Source organism: Saccoglossus kowalevskii, chromosome 9 (genome assembly GCF_978046115.1).
Source record: "Saccoglossus kowalevskii chromosome 9, keSacKowa6.1, whole genome shotgun sequence".
NCBI classification, from domain to species: Eukaryota; Metazoa; Hemichordata; class Enteropneusta; family Harrimaniidae; genus Saccoglossus; species Saccoglossus kowalevskii.
The window spans coordinates 35,002,806-35,023,114 of record NC_140649.1 but is presented as its reverse complement, the minus strand read 5'-3'; the positions used below and the strand labels follow the sequence as shown (position 1 = coordinate 35,023,114).

Genomic DNA, 20,309 nt, shown 5'->3' with positions numbered 1-20,309 from the left:
ACAAACAATGCCGACAAATGGGAATATTGACAAATGTGAAGATCGACAAATGTGAAGATCGACAAATGTGAATATTGACAAATGTGAATATCAACAAATGAGAATATCGACAAATGTGAATATTGACAAATGTGAATATTGACAAATAATGCCAACAAATAGGAATATTGACAAATGTGAAGATCGACAAATGTGAAGATCGACAAATGTGAATATTGACAATGTGAATATCGACAAATGTGACTATTGATAAACTATTGAGAAAACTGCATCAATATACCACCAATATTTGATTCTCTAAAAATGTTTGCTGATTGATAATTTGATAAAACCAATTGGGACCAGCACAAAAGTTGCCATAGTAACAATTCCACTGTGAAATTAAAGCAGTTTACAGTACTTTTGATTAGATCCTCTTCAAAGAATTAAAAGCTTGAATCAATCTGATTAAAATAATATCTATTTGTTGTTTTGGGTTTTGAGTATAAATTTTCATTTTTCGCCATTTCCATGATTTAGGATCTTCTGATCAACTCCCATAGCTCATTTAAATCTCACAACATCCAATCAAAATGCATTATGATGTGTGTGCAATATAATGCAGGTACATTCTAGAAGTAAAACGTTTTTTGATTGGTTTAGAAGCAATTGTGAAAATTAAGATTTTCTATTGTTTGTCAGATATATATGACAGGGTAAAAGCTGAGAAGACACAAACCACTTTTACAATACATCTCATTTTAATCAGATTGTAGCTTCACTGTGACAATAAGATGACCAAACACCCTTTATATACACCATATATTATCTGCATCTAGAATTATCAAAATTGCTTGCAACATTTTATCTTATAAAAGTTTCAGCAAAAATTCATTGTCCAAAACTATTGGTTGATGAAACAGTAACACCTGGCATGCAGTCAGTCACTGACCAATGAGAAGTGAGAAAAAGCCACTGATTTGGACAGAGCTGGATTTATATAATAAATTGGCTTTGCTATGTGTTTCTTGTCTGGTAAGCTGGCATGGCAATAAGTTCCGCTATTTGATGAGGAAAATTTTTTACAAAGGCAATAGATCAGTGCGGTGGAACCAATCCTGGTCTTGTAACTTTCATTACAACTCTTGGCTCTCTCTCTTTCGACAGTAATTTCACAGCATGTTTATGCGTTGCCATGGTTAAATCAAAACCATTTGCCTAAAAATTAAAATTTAAAAAAAAATTACCATTAAAACGAAATGTCACAGAGGCAAGAGCTTCTGTAATCTAATGCTTCTAGTTGAATCAGATACAAGATGGGACATGACAGAAAGAACGGTTTCTATGATTGGTCGGAATCGTAATAGAGGTTTCAAAAGTCATATAATTGTCATGATTTGTCTGAATTATACAAGATCTGCCATGATTGGTCAGAACTGTAGTTGTGATAAGTAGAACATCCAATGACAGACCTATTTATTTTCTGTTGGTTCATCAATGTAACTTTAATGTAATCAAGTTATTCTTCAATGTTACTCCATAGGGTTGGGTTAGCCGATTAGGCACAATCCCTTAAGTTGCTTTGCATTGACTCCTTGTACATAAAACACAAATTAGATTATAATCACACTTGAGGAATTCAAAGACTGACTAGAAATTATTTTTCAACCTACCTCTAGTATTTTGTCTGCGTATCTGAGTCCAGCCCTGTCAGCAGGACCGCCCTGCGCAACATTCGTTACAAAAATGCCCTACAGAGTATAAGAATAAAGTTTTGAGAAGATTTTTATTTAATTATTTATCGGACATAGAACATAGAAAATTAAAATAAAAAAACCTGATATGATATATTAAATGCAATCGAGATAGCTAATAACTAGAAGTCAAAAACAGCAATCTATCAAAAACATACAGCTGAAGTTTTCATGAAAAAGAAGCGAAAAATGTTAAGCTCATTATGATGATGAATGGTGATGATAGAACGACATTCAAAAATATAAATAGCTCTGTCAACAACGGAACTAAAAACAGCATTGTTTTATTGACAAAATGTTTTTCACTATGGTCTAGGGAAGCTGCTATCAAACCTACAGCCTTGCAAAAAATAGACATGGGCGATGGTACAGTAGTTCACCTAGCATCAGTAAGGTTCCAAGTTCAATTCCCCCGAGCTAACTGTTCACCTAGTAGTATAAATTTGAGTGTTGTCTTCCCTGCCTTCCAAACATGTGGTATTATGTTTGGGAGACTTGTTTGCACACATTCAATTGCAAGTACGGTTGCAACCAAGACAAAAATATCAGGAGTGACAGCAGTGACTTCATTGCTGGAAATGTTGACTGGCTCAAAAATTATTTAAGAACATTTTTTTTTATAGAAAGCAGAAATATGCCATATAATGAAATAATAATTTTTAGACATATTTTGACAGCAGTCATTTTGGTGGGTATATGTGCTATTAAACATATGTTGTCTTTTTTTCATTCATTTTATTATTATTTCTCACACCACAAAGAGACCACTTTATTTCACTTTAAACAACAAGCCCTCCCCCTTGATGAAATGACTTTGTGAATTTAAGAACACCATCTCACAGAAACAAAAGTTCTTAAGAGCTCAAACTAGAGAGGGCGCTATAACAGAGTGATGGACTTACATTATCATTTGGGGATATCGGATTCTTGGATGGATCTTGATCAATTCCGCCACCAATGCTGAAACCAAGACCGACTTTACCATTGCGAGGTTCTTTGATTACTTCAATAACAATCTGTAAAATCAAAAGTGAAATTATCTAATGACCAACAAACTTTTCTGATTCTAAAGTTAATTCTATAAAAACTTATACGTGTGTAATTTCCTTCATCAAGTAACTGAATTTACAGTACACATTTACATAGCAGAGTAGCTAGCCAAGGTGCATTTATCATTTATTTGACTATACTTTGGATTAGAATGCATTTTGATAAGAAGACACACAAGTGAAATTGTTGATATCACTTATAGATACTAGTAATTCAAGCACCTGACAGGGAATGGCCACAGTCAAATGCTATCAATGCACTTGGTGACAATAAAACTAGTATAATACTATTTCAATTATGTTTGAAATTACCTCCAATAAAAAAGTGTAATTATACAATCATGTTAACACTGATTAGACCCACTATAATACAATATAATTTAGTGTTTCTTCTCAGTTAAAATTAAGCCACCTCCAAAAAACATTTGTTCAAGGTCTAATTTAGGGAAGGGGATTATGGCACGCCACTTGTATTCTTCTCTAAAGATGTCATTAATGGAGGGATTACGGTATGCGACTCATACACTTTTCTCAATGTCCAATTAATGGGCAGATTGCAGTGCACGACTTGTATATTTTTCTCAAAGACCAATTAATTGAGGTATCCCGGTATGCAGCGTGAGTATGTTTCTGAAAGTTCATTTAATGGTGGTATTATGGTACACAACTTGTATACATTTCTCAAAGTCCTATTAGTGGAGGTATTATGGTATGTGAGTTTTATACGTTTCTCAAAGTCCAATTAATAGAGATATTATGGTATGTGAGTTTTATACTTTTCTCAAAGTTCAATTAATAGAGGTATTACAATACGTGATTCATATTCTTTTCAATTATATTAACTGTAACAATGAAATTTCAAGACAAAAAGTCTTCACCCTCCCAACATAGCATGCTTGATTTCTAACCCAATCTTACAATCATGTGGGATTTCATACGATCTACTTTAATTAAACAGCCACCCATGTGACGAAAGTCACAGATTGCAATGCTTTCAACAAGTCAGTGTATCATGTCAATCTGATGGAAGAGTGGTAGTTTTTGACAGATGTTTAGTTCTGTCATATCATACCACAGACTGTGCTTCAACATTCACAGCTGTAAAAGTATATGCTCAAATAACCAACACTGAGTCTGAATGAAACCAAATATGTTACAGACTTTTAAATTTAAAAGGACAATAAAAAGCAATAACACTTGCTTTACTGGATAAATTCACAAAAATTATATGTCATTGAGACAGCAGCACCTTGCAATTCAAATTTCCCTCACCAACTTCTTGATCATTAACATTCATTTTATTATTTACTCTTTCACATGGCTTGAAATTATTTAAAAAGCCACTGTACTTTTTTTCTGTATCAGAACAGCTTTGGATGTCATTTCCCTTGATCAGCAGATACCCTGTTGTCTAATGTGATAGTATTTTAATCTCTGTGATCAGCAGATACCTGGTTGTCTAATGTGATAGTATTTTAATCTCTGTGATCAGCAGATACCTGGTTGTCTAATGTGATAGTATTTTAATCTCTGTGATCAGCAGATGCCTGGTTGTCTAATGTGTATTTTAGTGATTCTTGCTATGCTGTCATTTTAGGTTAATCATTGTACAAACATACTATTCACTAGATTTTTAAATTTGCTTATTTCGCTGACTGGAAAATGCACTAAATTAAAACCCAGAGAATATGTAAAATTTAGCATAGAACACATTATCTAAATGATAAAACCATGAATTTAAAACCCACTGAATATGCCTGAAATTGTAAATCAGCGAAATTTAAACCCAGTGAAAAGTAGTCATTTTACAGTACTTGCCAAGGTGGATTATGAGAAAATGTATGTGTATATCAATACAAGTACGGTACATGAATATCACCATGACAACCACCCTTGTAAGAATAATATTAAATCTATTTTAAATGATTCTAAAATTCAAAAGTTTATCATTTTCCATAAAATTTTAATGATGCTGCGAATAGTATAAAAAATACACATGTAATTTTAATGTAGCACGTTAATTTACTTTATAATTTGCATATAAAAAAAATTAAGCCCCCCAACTTACTATTAGTTTTACATAATGAAGATTTTAACAATAAATTTGCTACCAGTTTGCCCCTGCTTTAAGGTAGATGCCTACTAATGATTTCAAAAACCCAGAATTTCTTAATTTTGTAATATATTGTACTTCCAGGCAATATAAGAATATTGACTTAAAAAAATGGGGGTCACCAGATTAATTTTCGAGAATATCATGGTTGTATTTTAGTGGATAGCGGCCATTTTGGCAGTATTATAGTGCTTTTACCATAGGTTCCTATGGCAGAGATATTATGCCATATCTCAAATTGTAGGCTGGTGACATAGGCTGAAAAAATAATATATTGTTAATGATGGCCTACTTTTTGTTTTCCTGAATTTTTTCAAAAATCTGGGTTTTAAAAAGTGTTGAAAAATGGAATTGTTCTAAAAATAGCTATTTTTGAAAAAATGTAGTACAAGTGTCTCAAAATACGTCACTGTAACACACAATAGAATGCTATTTTATGGTGCCATGGGACAATAGCTTCATGATTTTACATAATAAACCAATGAACATTGTCATGCGATTTATGACCAAATTTCTCATAAAATATGAGTAGGTTTCTATTTTAAGAACAACTATGTGTTTATACCAAGTGATACCTATAAATAGAACAAGTAGTATTTATAGACATGAGTGAACTTGATATCCTTGTAAAGTCTGTGACTAATATACTGTGTTTAAATAGCACATTTATAAATCCAAACAATCTATTATTTAATTACATTGTGATATGTGGTTATTATGGTATTAGGAAGTGTGTGAGACAACTGTAAGAGTTGTTCTTATAATAACATAGGTCAAGCAAGTGACTATTGTACCGCTATAATTACCTCATCATATCAATCCGGATTAGGAATTTATATTCATTGCAAGGATGATAGCTCAATACCTTGTGTACATTATTTATATAACAGGGTTTTTTTTAAATATAGATTCTAAATTTAAGAATCACAAGGTGGAATGCTGAAGCCTTTTAGTTGTCATACGAAAATGCTTAGTGTTCACTTTCCAAATAGAGATTACTAAAACCCCTATGAATAAATTCGGATTAAAGTATTTAAAAGTAATCCACACAATACCAGTCTAGACAAGGATCAGAAACAAACAGCCTATTGGCTGAGATAGCTCCGCTGTTAGCAATGCACATTTCAATTAAAGAACTGAAGACATCATTAGAAAATGAACAATAGGTATAGTAACAAAGCAATCGGACTTTCAATCAGTTTTTAACAAGAAGTCGAAAATATCACTTTCTACCAAAATGACAAAAATATTCACCATAATTAGAGAATCGAAGATATCATCACGAAATGAACAAATCTGAGAGTGGTCCACATGTAGTACCTATATATGTAATATCAAAGCAATCGGACTTGTGGTTTTTAACAAGAAGTCGAAAATATCACTTTTTACCAAAAATGACAAAAATATTCACCAAAATTAGAGAATTGAAGATATCAATATGAAATGAACAAACCTAAAAGAGGTCTACCCAAGGTACATATACACCAAGTATCAAAGCATTCAGGCTTGTAGTTTTCAGGAAGAAGTCGAAAAAGTAAAACATTGACACGGACGACGACGGACAATCACTCATATGATAAGCTCCGCTCGACAAAGTCTACAGCGAAGCTAAAAAGCTCTATACTTATCATAACCATAAACTGTGTCAGTGTGTAGCTCATGTTCATATGTCAACATTGTATGTGTTGCATGGGACCCACATGACTGCTTTAAAGTACATCGACACATAGCTAATGTCTTTCTAGCATCCTTTTTGTGTTCAGTTTCTGTATCTTTTGTGCTAGTCCCAAAATGAGAATAGCTGTGAAATACTCAAGTAAGCTATGATAACAACGAGAAATAACTGGAGAAAATCAGCCAACCAGCAAGGCAGCAAAGCTGTAAAAACAACTTTCTGGCAAGCTACACATTGCTAAACGCTACCAATAAAGCGCACAATTTCATGTTGGGGGCCATCCGGGTGTTCCCAATGGCAACATATATTGTTATGTAAACTCTCAAAATTTTCTCAAAAAAATTTAATAAAACACTTCGCATAATTTACCAACTTTGAACATAGTTATAAGATTGCTCATTGTACTTTTCAGGACATTCTGACGAATACTATTTATTTTTAATGAAATAAATGTTGAAACACTTGTGAAAATTGCTCCAAAAATGTCTATTCTTTGCTATTTTTCAAACAGTTTTTGGTATTGGGTGAGAAATATGAAAAGTTGATGACATGTGACAATGATTGAAGCAGGGAGCTGTCACATGTGCATGTGGCAGACGACCATAGCGTGTCGTTGTTTACAAACAAGTGTCTACCCATGAGCCTTTGAGTTTTTAGCATGCATTGTTACCATTGCATGAACAGATGACAACCCCTTCGCTATAAATGCCATTTTTGAAACACAACAACATGATATTTTGTTTACCCCTATTTATTAAGTTGAATTTCAGAATCTATAGAAAAAGTTTGAATGCCATGAACTACGTAAACAACCCTATTTTCCCGCCAGTATTTCGGTGCAACATTTTGCCTATTTTTAAGTTTTCTTCTGTAATTATTTTGATCATTTTGGATCAAATGGTCTTGATAAAAAATTTGAAAACATCTGTCAAAAATGTAACATTTTATTTTGTGAGTGGGGACGAAAGTTGACTCAAAAGGTTAATTCAAATTAAATGTTTGCAGATTCATGAAATTTTCATAAATTGAAGCTGTTTACATTAATTGACTTGAAGGGGGGGGGGTCAGCTCACTGATGCAGGATATGCATAAACCAGGATATACATAAACTATGTGTGGTACTACTTGTATGACTGGGTGTAGAAGAATCCGCAGGTCTTGGCAGTAGGTCCACACGTAGCTCCATTTACATTAAGGTGAACTATTTATATATAAAACTGCATGTATCTTCCAATTGCCGAGATGCCTAGCACAATCAATTCATCAAAACAAGTCATGACAGATGACAGTCAGTACTACACTGGTACAGTACTTACAGATGTGAACATATTGAATGTAAAATAAATATTAATTGGTTTAAATGTACCATATTTCCTCTATCTATAAGAGAAGCATAAAATAGCAGAAAATTTATACTGGATTATTAACTTCAACTTATTTTGACCATAGACCATAGACTCTGTTATTCACATAACTGTGAGTGCTACTACTGGTAATAGAACAAACAAGTAACCGGTAGAATGCTGTGTGGGTAATATTTTTATATTGATTTTTGTTGCTTTTGCAGCAAATAGTTACCAAACAATGAGAAATCTATAGGATTGGATATACCTCTCAGCTGGCTTCACATGCATAGTTCAAGACTGCCTAACCGGTGCTTATACCAGGATTTAGTTGCAGCACTGTGGTCTGTGGTTACAGCTTCATTTTCCGAGTAATCACAAGAAATTGACATTACAATAGAAAATAAAAGACTCGTCGTCATATAATTTGTTTATTTAAATTTCTCCTGAATTCAAATAGAATACACTGGTGAAAGGATGTTTTTGAGGCGTGGTTACATTGTGTATGGAGTGGTAGGGTTGGGTGTCATATAATTTTTTCATTTTCAACTCTCATGAAATCACACAGAATTTCACTTAATTTATTTTCGATGAAAAGTTTTCAAGCATACGGTGTGAATCAAATTTTCACAGTGCTGTGTCAAGTCTCAATAGAGTATGAGGGAAATGGCATTTTCACTGGAATTTATTTTAGCGGAAAAATGTTCACAGTGAAAGGAAGTATTCCGCATTATTACATATATACTGAAGTTTATTTTGATTCGTCCCTGAAATCAAAATCGGTACTTCCACACCCCATATGCAAATGAGGTCTGAGAGCGAATAAAGTAGTCCGTTCAAGAGTAGCGTTTCTCAAAACATAGCAGAAATAAACAATATTTGGAAGTACGATACTTTACGTTTGGGTACATGAATATATTTGCCGAGTAAAATGAAATTTGAACAACAGTAATGGTACTTCTAAGCAGTAACTTATTTTGACTAAAACTAATTTGCATATCACCCATGCAATGATGTTTTTGGTATTTTCACGGTCAATATGCAAATGAACATGGTATTGGCGATTCGCTCCACTTGGATTGCCCTTAAAATCACTTTAATTTTGCGTATCTGTGTGTGTGTGTGATTTCTAGTGTTTTCACGTATTAATTCTTCTGTGATTTGTTTGGCTTGGCCGATTTCGCTCAAACTTAGCAGGTAGGTCACACCTTCACCCTAGTTATCAGGAAATGTATCTCCTACAAATTTTGGATACAACACCTCAGACATAGCTCATTTTGCTCAGCTTGAGTGTGGGCACAAAGTTACTATTGGTAAAATCTGAAAACAAATTCTGACCACCGTTTCCATGGAAACAGCCAACAACTGAATTTTTTAATACCTTCACGCCAAATGTATCACACCCTACATTTCTATGATTAAAAAGCATGGACATAGCTCATTCTAATCCGCTTGAGTGTGGGCAACAATTTACTGAGATTTTTTTTGGCTTGGCTAATTTTGTTTATAATTGACAGGCAGGTCGTACCGTCACTAATTGGCAAAACAATCCTGGTCCACAGCTACCATGGCAACAGCCAAAAACTGTTTTTTGAATACTTTCGACCCCAAATTTATTACCTCCCACTAGTCTTGTATTCATGCCTTTTATTTTGGCTACGTTGCACACCGGTAAGAGATCACCGACGCCGACATTGTTACACTGTATCAACGTAATCCCGACGCAACTTTGAACTTTGAATGAACTGTAAATGCTGCCTGCAATCTAGAAAATACTATCGGTTGGAAATAATAAATTTAAGGGATTGTTCAGTTTCTCTGGCCTAGGGGGGCGGCAGATTCGATTTTGTCAGCTGTAAATCTCAGTTGACCCACCTCTATCAACAACAAAAAGTGGGCGACCCCCTAACATTATATTTTAAAACATGCTGACCCCCCCCCCCCCCGAAAAACAAAGAAACATTAACAGTTTTGGCTCTGACATGATTACAAAATGTATGATGTGCATTGAAAATATCGTGGTTTGCCGTAATTTTTAGTGTTTGCATTCAATAGACCAGTCACCTTAGGAGGGGAGGGGAAGCATAAAGCCAAAAAACGACTACAAAAAAGGCTGCAGGAAGTAGGGAAATCTATGCTGCTAAAGATAGTAAATAAAAACAAAGCTGTGGAGTACTCACTTGATAAACGCCCTTATAAGATAGGAAAAGAGGATTTCAATCTAGGCGGTTTGAAAACTAATTTGGATTTAATATATCTTTCATATCTTATAGACCAGGAAAGCTTTACACCTGAAGCACAGTCTGTGCTTATGAAAACAAAGGACACTTTGATTTTTGTATAAATTTGTGTTGGATTTTGGTATTTTACAGAGCAAAATATGCATATTTAAAAGTTAAAAAATCAAAAAAACTATTTATTTATATACATGAATCCATTTAACTTTTTTGATTTGCTGAACAAAAACTGTCACTGCTCTTTGTACTAATTGCTGTGTTTTTCCGTCTCCAGCTACAATTGGATAAATCCAGTAAATATCTTATACAATGGTGACTTCAGACTTTAAATAAAATAATCTGATATCACATGGACTTGGGATGTGTTCAAAACTTAACTGTATAATTGCATGGGGCTCTGCCGCATTGCATAATCTGTTAGTTATTTGTCAACTTCAACCCCAAAATATTTAGCCTATAACATTTTTTGCATCAACAAATTTATAGGCAATATGGGTAATAGTTATTATTAAGAACACATTTGTACGATTAACTTTTTAATCTATTGTTCTGAAATAAAATTTAAAAAAATATATGCATAAGCGCGTGTGTGAATTGTGGAAAACAAAGTGACCCCCCCCCCATTCGCAAAATCAAAAACAGGGTAACCCCCATACTGATCCACCCCCAGGCCGAAGTAACTGACCAATCCCTAACAACAGCATATGTCCTAGCAATAAAATAAAATTACTTCTAAGGACTGAATGTTTTTTTGCGAACTTTGTATACGGTGCCCGGTTTTAGTTATAAATCGACGTTAGCTTCACGTTCATGTCCTACCATGGCAACAGCCGAAAACATATTGCTAGTTTTTTTTTTTTAGTGGAGTGGATCGCCAACCGGCTTGTTTTCATTGGCAAAATCGTTCAGCAACATGTTTGGCATATTAGGTGTACATCACAAGGACTACTACGATTGAGAGAACTTTATGTATGTTGAATGAGTTTTATAAACCCCGAAGGGCTCTTGGAAGATCCACCCGCAGTAAAATTAGCGATTGCCATGGAGGCGCAACCATCAACATCAAAATCCCAGGAGGTTTCTGCTGGCGACGTTACCCAGTTCCAAATAAAGATCACCAACGCCAAATAAGCAACATTTTAACCGGTAATCAAGATTAATTCAATCCACGGCTAACAAGCAACATCACAAGTGAAGTTGTAGCGTGAAGCTCAGCGACTACTGCTGACAACGTAAGTCATGCTTGCGTGCCTTCACCATTGTATTCAAACGAATCACGTGGTGTGCCGTTCTCTTTCAAACCCGGGATTCGATCAATAGGGGAGTTTCAGTAAAAAAACACATTGCAAATCATGCAAATTCAACATTTTCAAACCAGTATACTAAAACAGAAATGCTAAAATCACGTGACAGGCTGTTAAAATTGGCTGTTGCATACACTTTCGCCGGTCTGGAAAATGTGTTTAGTTAGCTCTCATTCAAGTAACAATGCAGATTTCCCAGTGGGAGTGAAACTATTCGACTCTGCCATTAAAAAATAGGGGTGTTTTGAGCAAAAAACGAATAACCCTGGAGTGCACACAACACACTGAATTTCGGAACAAATCTTGCATTATTTACAGCAGCAGAATACCACAGAAATATCAGACGAAACATGGAAACACTATATATATGTATTTCGGCCTGAACTCTCTCTATTGCAATTCCAGGAATTACCCCCCATATGTGCAACCATTTTCCACCTTGGTACCACCCAAGCCTGAAAACAAAATCTTAATACCACGCTGAAGCGTTTGGTAATAAGGTAATGCTAATTTTGCCTCTGTATCTTATTCCTAAATTATTTACATCCAATATGACTATAGGTAACTATTACCATGAAGTTAACTTATTTTCCCCTTGAAAAGGTATTTTGAGAGAAGGATTTCACCAGATTCAAGAAAGGTAATCACTTATGCACAATCTGATTTGAATACAACGTAAGCAATGAGGCTCTGTTCACTTTTAATACCAAACAACAGTATACATCACTTTTACTACATCTGACAAAATGACTATCTAAATCGTCTTGAATGTCAACCAATTAGTCTGAGCCTTACGAGAAAATAACTCATAACATGATTTCTGATTGGATTTGGATCAGATGAAATTTGAGGTAATGCACGAGGAATTTGAAGAGAACAGAACCCTTATTGATATTTGGGTAATGATTTACATTAAGCTATACAAAATTATAAATGTTTACTTTTTTCCCAAATAAATGGAACAAAGCATTACCCTTAGACACCGATATATACCATTTATATTGGCTATCCATAGAGATTTTCAGCAAGCAATGTCTTAACCATATTAATCAGCAAGGTCCTGGCTGTGTGATGTGGGGGTGAGGTTTTATAATGTATGTCACATCTGTTGGTGAGATGACTCATAAATGTGAAATGTACACAGAATGTGGGTGAGAAAACACTGAAAGTTAATAAATCTAATCATAACTATAGAATGCAATTATTATAAATAAAGCAGAAAATTTATTTAAAAACTTTTACATATCATGGTACATCTTACAAATGTTAGATCTAGTAATCGGTGAGTACGCCCAATTTTGGAAACCTCAATTTGAGTTTTTTTCTCATCTCTACATTTATGAAAAACAGCATTTAGTTTACTTTGAGAAAGAGCGAACTTATACAAAGTACAGTACAAGTAGTCCACATTTAAGTAACTGTACTGTACGTATTTACTCTATTAGTAGTTTACACACTCAAATCTAGAATGTAAACATAAATGACCTTTCAAAAGGTCAGCTATAGGAATGAATGTTTCACTGTGAGTACAATGATTAAAATCCAAACTTCCTCTGAAACATAATTTTTTGGCTCACAGACTTAAAAACAAACAAACTGTGACATGTATTTTCAATACCTTGGGTTACTATTGATAAACAGGACTGTCATTACTGAATCTCAGTACAAGTATCAGAAATCAATTACACTACAACTACACAAGTTCAATTTCAAGTGTAGACAAGCGGCTCTTCGAAGTTCAATGTGTGCAGTCAAGTGACATACGAAGTCAATTAATTCTTTTGTAACGTTAACTTCACCTATAGTGAAGAAGTAAATTAGAAGAGATGAAATACACTGGAACACACTGATTATACAAATGGCAGAAATAAAAGAAAAAGATTAAAGGAGCAAAAAACAGAGCACTCAGTGTCGGGGCAAGTAAATGTAACGAGGGCATGGGAATGGGCAAATCTCTGACTAAGTCAATGTTGACAGAAAAAAATCAGGATGTACACTTTCTAAAAAGAACTTGTTTATTTGTACGTGACTAAATGCATTCTGCGGTTAATTTTAAACATCACCAAGCCTAGGTCAGAGAACTTTATATTTATCCTGATTTCAAAAGTGAACTGGCGAGTATGTGAGAAAACATTTAAGTCACTCGCTAGTTAATAAGGTTAATCAATTATTCACCATTCTAATTAGATTTGAACTTAGGACCTTCTATTCTAGTTGTCTCTACATTCCAATAGTGTTTTTTAAGTGATACTTCAATGTACAACAAAAAATCTAATTTTGTTAAGACTTTTTAATGAATGAGTGAAAAAAAAAGCACACATAAATCTAAAACTGTATTTATTATATGCTGGATTAATGACTTATTTTGACCATAGACACGCATCTGTCATATGTAAACATATGAGTTACTAATTGAGAAAATAATATAACCAGGTCTGAGAAAAACTGAATAAAAATGCTTAAGTTATTACAACAGAAAATAAACTACAACAGACATTATAACCATTACATGTATAACCTGCCACCTTCATCATCATCCATTCTAGTGCAACTTCAATAGCAGAGTGACAAGGGTGCCGCCCTCCCCCTTCCAGACTCCAGACGGTAGTAAATTATAATCACAATAAAACTCATTTTGCAAACATCAATTATTATAGCCTTTGAACACCTAACTCAACTTTTATTACCTATTACCATAAAATAAACCAAAATAATTAGGTCACATTTATTAATATATTTATCTATATCGAATCAACTTAATTATTTGAACTTTGTTAATTTTCACAAAATAAATAAATTTTTCCGTATTTTCCCCAAAGATTTTGATCAGGAGCTATAGGCAATAGAAAATTATATCCATATGGTCTAAAAATAAAAGAGAAATTACAGAAAAAAAACTAAAAATCTATGAAATTTTGTACAGAAATTTTTTAGCGAAAAAATTATGGCATTCAAAGGGTTAATTAGTAGTCACTAGACATGTACTAGTATTCTATTTCAACATGGTCCTACCCCCAAACAATAATGCTCTGAGTGTGGTAATTTAATCAAAACATTTTTTGTTATCTATTATGTAATATTACACAAGTAAAATTAATTAAAGCAGCAATGAATTTATGCTTTAGTACATGTAATTTCCCCAAATAATGCATATTATGAATATTTATCATTTCTTAAAATAGCAGCTGTGTGAGCACAGTATATTAGAAATACAGTGATTTTATTTATAGTTCTAAAATTCTCATGAAGTACTTCTGTTCAAATTAGCTAAGAATAATAAAACTTATTATAACAAAATCTGTGCCAACTTTTTATTTTTAAATGTTGATTATTGTTCACTAGCATCATGAAAGTAAACAGATACTTTTTTCGAAAATGCCAACTTTTTTTGCTGCAACAACGCTATCAATTAATTTGACAACCTAATTTTCTCTGCATCGCTAATCTTCAAAGCGGTCTTTTAATTTGCCCAGTCAGTAGCAATGCTATTATCTGAATTCTATTAAATTGAGCGCCTGACCACAATATCCTACAATTCCCACTTTATAAAACCATTGTGTTCACAAGTGAAGGGATTCTCTCACACATTTAACAAAACTGTGAAAAAACAACTTTTATAAAGAACTTTCAATTCAATTCAAATCCTATGCTTAATATACACGGCAATCATGGCAGAATTTTGAAATAATTTTCATAGGAATACTTGGTTTCAAACACATTATTGCTAAGTGATATAATAATAATAGTTTAAGTGACTTCAATTATATTTTCTAAAAATATATGTTTAATAATACATTTTTCATACTTTTGTAAAACAAACACATTTTTATCCTGTATTTCTCATTAATAAATAAATTAATAAAATAATAATAGTTCAAAAATTTACCTGAGAGAACAATGCACAGAAAAAACGAAAAGAAAAAAGTGTAAAATTTTAATATACTGTGAAAAGATTTATTTAAACTGGAATTAATTTTCGCTGAAAATACTTTTTGGTTGTTCAGTATGGAATTTATTTTCACTGTTTTTTGACAAGTTGGAGGTAAAATATAGGAAAAAAGGTGTATTCGCTGAATTTTATTTTCCCTGAAGTATTCCCTTCAGCAAAAATAGTGAAAATTAAGTATTTTACAGTATAGCGAAATTGTTTTACACATTTATGCAAGAGAATATAATGTTTTTTAAATGATGTTCTAACGTTTAAAAATAAGATTATAAAAGCATACATACACCATAAACCTGAATGCAGGCTGCCACAATATGGTACTTGACAAACGTATATAATAATACAAGTAACCTGTAGAATGCTGTATGGGTAATATTTTTTATATTGATTTTTGTTGCATTTGCAGCAAATAGTTACCAAACAATGAGAAATCTATAGGATTGGATATACCTCTCAGCTGGCTTCACATGCATAGTTCAAGACTGCCTAACCGGTGCTTATGCCAGGATTTAGTTGCAGCACTGTGGTCTGTGGTTACAGCTTCATTTTCCGAGTAATCACAAGAAATTGACATGACAATAGAAATTCATGAAAGACTGGCACTCCCATACAATTAATAGCAAGTGAAATTCCTGGAATTGAAACATAGATTTTGAAGTCACTGGTGTAGGCATTGAATAACTTCAAGTTGGCATAAAGATGAGGTAGTTTATTTCATCAGTGCTGAACTAGAGGTTGAAATTATAATTAAGTTCGTTGTCATATAATTTGTTTATTTAAATTTCTCCTGAATTCAAATAGAATACACTGGTGAAAGGATGTTTTTGAGGTGTGGTTACATTGTGTATGGAGTGGTAGGGTTGGGTGTCATATAATTTTTTCATTTTCAACTCTCATGAAATCACACAGAATTTCACTTAATTTATTTTCGATGAAAAGTTTTCAAGCATACGGTGTGAATCAAATTTTCACTGTGCTGTGTCAAGTCTCAATAGAGTATGAGGGAAATGGCATTTTCACTGGAATTTATTTTAGCGGAAAAATGTTCACAGTGAAAGGAAGTATTCCACATTATTACATATATACTGCAGTTTATTTTGATTCGTCCCTGAAATCAAAATCTGTACTTCCACACCCATATGCAAATGAGGTCTGAGAGCGAATAAAGTAGTCCGTTCAAGAGTAGCGTTTTTCGAAACATAGCAGAAATAAACATTATTTAGAAGTACGATACTTTACGTTTGGGTACATGAATATATTTGCCGAGTGAAATGAAATTTGAACAACAGTAATGGTACTTCTAAGCAGTAACTTATTTTGACTAAAACTAATTTGCATATCACCCATGCAATGATGTTTTTGGTATTTTCACGGTCAATATGCAAATGAACATGGTATTGGCGATTCGCTCCACTTGGATTGCCCTTAAAATCACTTTAATTTTGTGTATATGTGTGTGTGTGTGATTTCTAGTGTTTTCACGTATTAATTCTTCTGTGATTTGTTTGGCTTGGCCGATTTCGCTCAAACTTAGCAGGTAGGTCACACCTTCACCATAGTTATCAGGAAATGTATCTCCTACAAATTTTGGATGCAACACCTCAGACATAGCTCATTTTGCTCAGCTTGAGTGTGGGCACAAAGTTACTATTGGTAAAATCTGAAAACAAATTCTGACAACCGTTTCCATGGAAACAGCCAACAACTGAATGTTTTAATACCTTCACGTCAAATGTATCACACCCTACATTTCTATGATTAAAAAGCATGGACGTAGCTCATTCTAATCCGCTTGAGTGTGGGCAACAATTTACTGAGATTTTTTTTGGCTTGGCTAATTTTGTTTATAATTGACAGGCAGGTCGTACCGTCACTAATTGGCAAAACAATCCTGGTCCACAGCTACCATGGCAACAGCCAAAAACTGTTTTTTGAATACTTTCGACCCCAAATTTATTACCTCCCACTAGTCTTGTATTCATGCCTTTTATTTTGGCTACGTTGCACACCGGTAAGAGATCACCGACGCCGACATTGTTACACTGTATCAACGTAATCCCGACGCAACTTTGAACTTTGAATGAACTGTAAATGCTGCCTGCAATCTAGAAAATACTATCGGTTGGAAATAATAAATTTAAGGGATTGTTCAGTTACTCTGGCCTGGGGGGGGGGGGGGTCGGCAGATTCCATTTTGTCAGCTGTAAATCTCAGTTGACCCACTCCTATCAACAACAAAAAAGTGGGCGACCCCCTAACATTATATTTTAAAACATGCTGACCCCCCCCCCCCCCCCCCCCCGAAAAACAAAGAAACATTAACAGTTTTGGCTCTGACATGATTACAAAATGTATGATGTGCATTGAAAATATCGTGGTTTGCCGTAATTTTTAGTGTTTGCATTTAATAGACCAGTCACCTTAGGAGGGGAGGGGAAGCATGATAAAGCCAAAAAACGACTACAGAAAAAGCTGCAGGAAGTAGGGAAATCTATGCTGCTAAAGATAGTAAATAAAAACAAAGCTGTGGAGTACTCACTTGATAAACGCCCTTATAAGATAGGAAAAGAGGATTTGAATCTAGGCGGTTCGAAAACTAATTTGGATTTAATATATCTTTCATATCTTATAGACCAGGAAAGCTTTACACCTGAAGCACAGTCTGTGCTTATGAAAACAAAGGACACTTTGATTTTTGTATAAATTTGTGTTGGATTTTGGTATTTTATAGAGCAAAATATGCATATTTAAAAGTTAAATAGACCCCCCCCCCCCATTCGCAAAATCAATAACAGGGAAACCCCCCTACTGATCCACCCCCAGGCCGAAGTAACTGACCAATCCCTAACAACAGCATATGTCCTAGCAATAAAATAAAATGACTTCTAAGGACTGAATGTTTTTTTGCGAACTTTGTATACGGTGCCCAGTTTTAGTTATAAACCGACGTTAGCTTCACGTTCATGTCCTACCATGGCAACAGCCGAAAACATATTGCTAGTTTTTTTTTAGTGGAGTGGATCGCCAACCGGCTTGTTTTCATTGGCAAAATCGTTCAGTAACATGTTTGGCATATTAGGTGTACATCACATGGACTACTACGATTGAGAGAACTTTATGTATGTTGAATGAGTTTTATAAACCCCGAAGGGCTCTTGGAAGATCCACCCGCAGTAAAATTAGCGATTGCCATGGAGGCGCAACCATCAACATCAAAATCCCAGGAGGTTTCTGCTGGCGACGTTACCCAGTTCCAAATAAAGATCACCAACGCCAAATAAGCAACATTTTAACCGGTAATCAAGATTAATTCAATCCACGGCTAACAAGCAACATCACAAGTGAAGTTGTAGCGTGAAGCTCAGCGACTACTGCTGACAACGTAAGTCATGCTTGCGTGCCTTCACCATTGTATTCAAACGAATCACGTGGTGTGCCGTTCTCTTTCAAACCCGGGATTCGATCAATAGGGGAGTTTCAGTAAAAAAACACATTGCAAATCATGCAAATTCAACATTTTCAAACCAGTATACTAAAACAGAAATGCTCAGCGATGCAAAAGAAGGATAGATGTTACTTTTCATTATACACATCTCTGTTGATACAATCCCTCACATATTCTATTCCCAGTTATACCTGCGTAAATGGATTAGCCTCTTTTGAGGTTGACATTCAGACTAAAATCACGTGACAGGCTGTTAAAATTGGCTGTTGCATACACTTTCGCCGGTCTGGAAAATGTGTTTAGTTAGCTCTCATTCAAGTAACAATGCAGATTTCCCAGTGGGAGTGAAACTATTCGACTCTGCCATTAAAAAATAGGGGTGTTTTGAGCAAAAAAACGAATAACCCTGGAGTGCACACAACACACTGAATTTCGGAACAAATCTTGCATTATTTACAGCAGCAGAATACCACAGAAATATCAGACGAAACATGGAAACACTATATATATGTATTTCGGCCTGAACCCTCTCTATTGCAATTCCAGGAATTACCCCCCATATGTGCAACCATTTTCCACCTTGATACCACCCAAGCCTGAAAACAAAATCTTAATACCACGCTGAAGCGTTTGGTAATAACTTTGTATTCACAAAACAAATCAATTGTTATACTGCTCACAGCTGTTCAAGTCATCATGGATTACATGCTGATTGTATGAGTACTTCGGTATTTGACGGTATTTGACAACGGGATCTTAACAGAGCTGTGTTGTGAAGACAACAATGTCTTTGGTATTTTAGCAAATAATTACTTATTCAAATGAAGAGAAATAAGTTGAGAAGACTTGTTGATCAATATTTCTAATTTAGAGAACCTAGAGATCTAGACTTAAATTGATATTGTTACAGTTGGTGAGCATAATGGAATTGATTTGATAATCATCCACTAAACATGCGAACCAGCGGGTGGGTGGGGTCTTTGGTGTAAGTTACTTTCCAGCATCTCAAGCAGACCGTCTGTAGTTGATGACGGGGCGTTTTGGTGGGAATAATCAATGTTTCTGAACGTAGCTGGTAAACTCATGACAACTTAGTTATGCCACATTTACTTCCACGTGCAATGCGAAAATGCGACGAGCTTCCCACGACAACGGTGTGCTAACGTCAAAATAAAAGTCCCAACCCAACCCCAATTAGCCGTTGAACGGTTGCGCTCCACCAACAACAACGTAAAACTGTCACACACAAGTGCCGCAAAACTAGACTCGCGCGATAGAATCAATTGGAATTTTGCGACACAATTCACTGATAAAATGAACGAATATATAAGAGACCGATGTGTTGAAACTCAATTATGGACAGTCTTCAAAACAATATAAAAACACAAGATTTGTCGACTTACGCACGGGATGCCCTCTCCTCCGATATCAACCATCTTGACGAAGCAATGACTGATGGGTAAT

General features: G+C 34.5%; 1 protein-coding gene across 1 annotated transcript; it reads right to left on the bottom strand.

Annotated features, from left to right (window-relative positions):
• Positions 1 to 721: 721 nt before the first annotated feature.
• LOC102801746 (tax1-binding protein 3-like) lies at positions 722 to 20,300 on the bottom strand. The gene is made up of 4 exons (XM_078006281.2): positions 20,249 to 20,300; positions 2,636 to 2,749; positions 1,653 to 1,730; positions 722 to 1,197 (listed from the first exon to the last, which is right to left on the bottom strand). Exons 1-4 carry the CDS (start codon positions 20,279 to 20,281, stop codon positions 1,078 to 1,080), a joined length of 345 nt encoding a protein of 114 aa, XP_077862407.2. The 5' UTR covers positions 20,282 to 20,300; the 3' UTR covers positions 722 to 1,077.
• Positions 20,301 to 20,309: the final 9 nt, after the last annotated feature.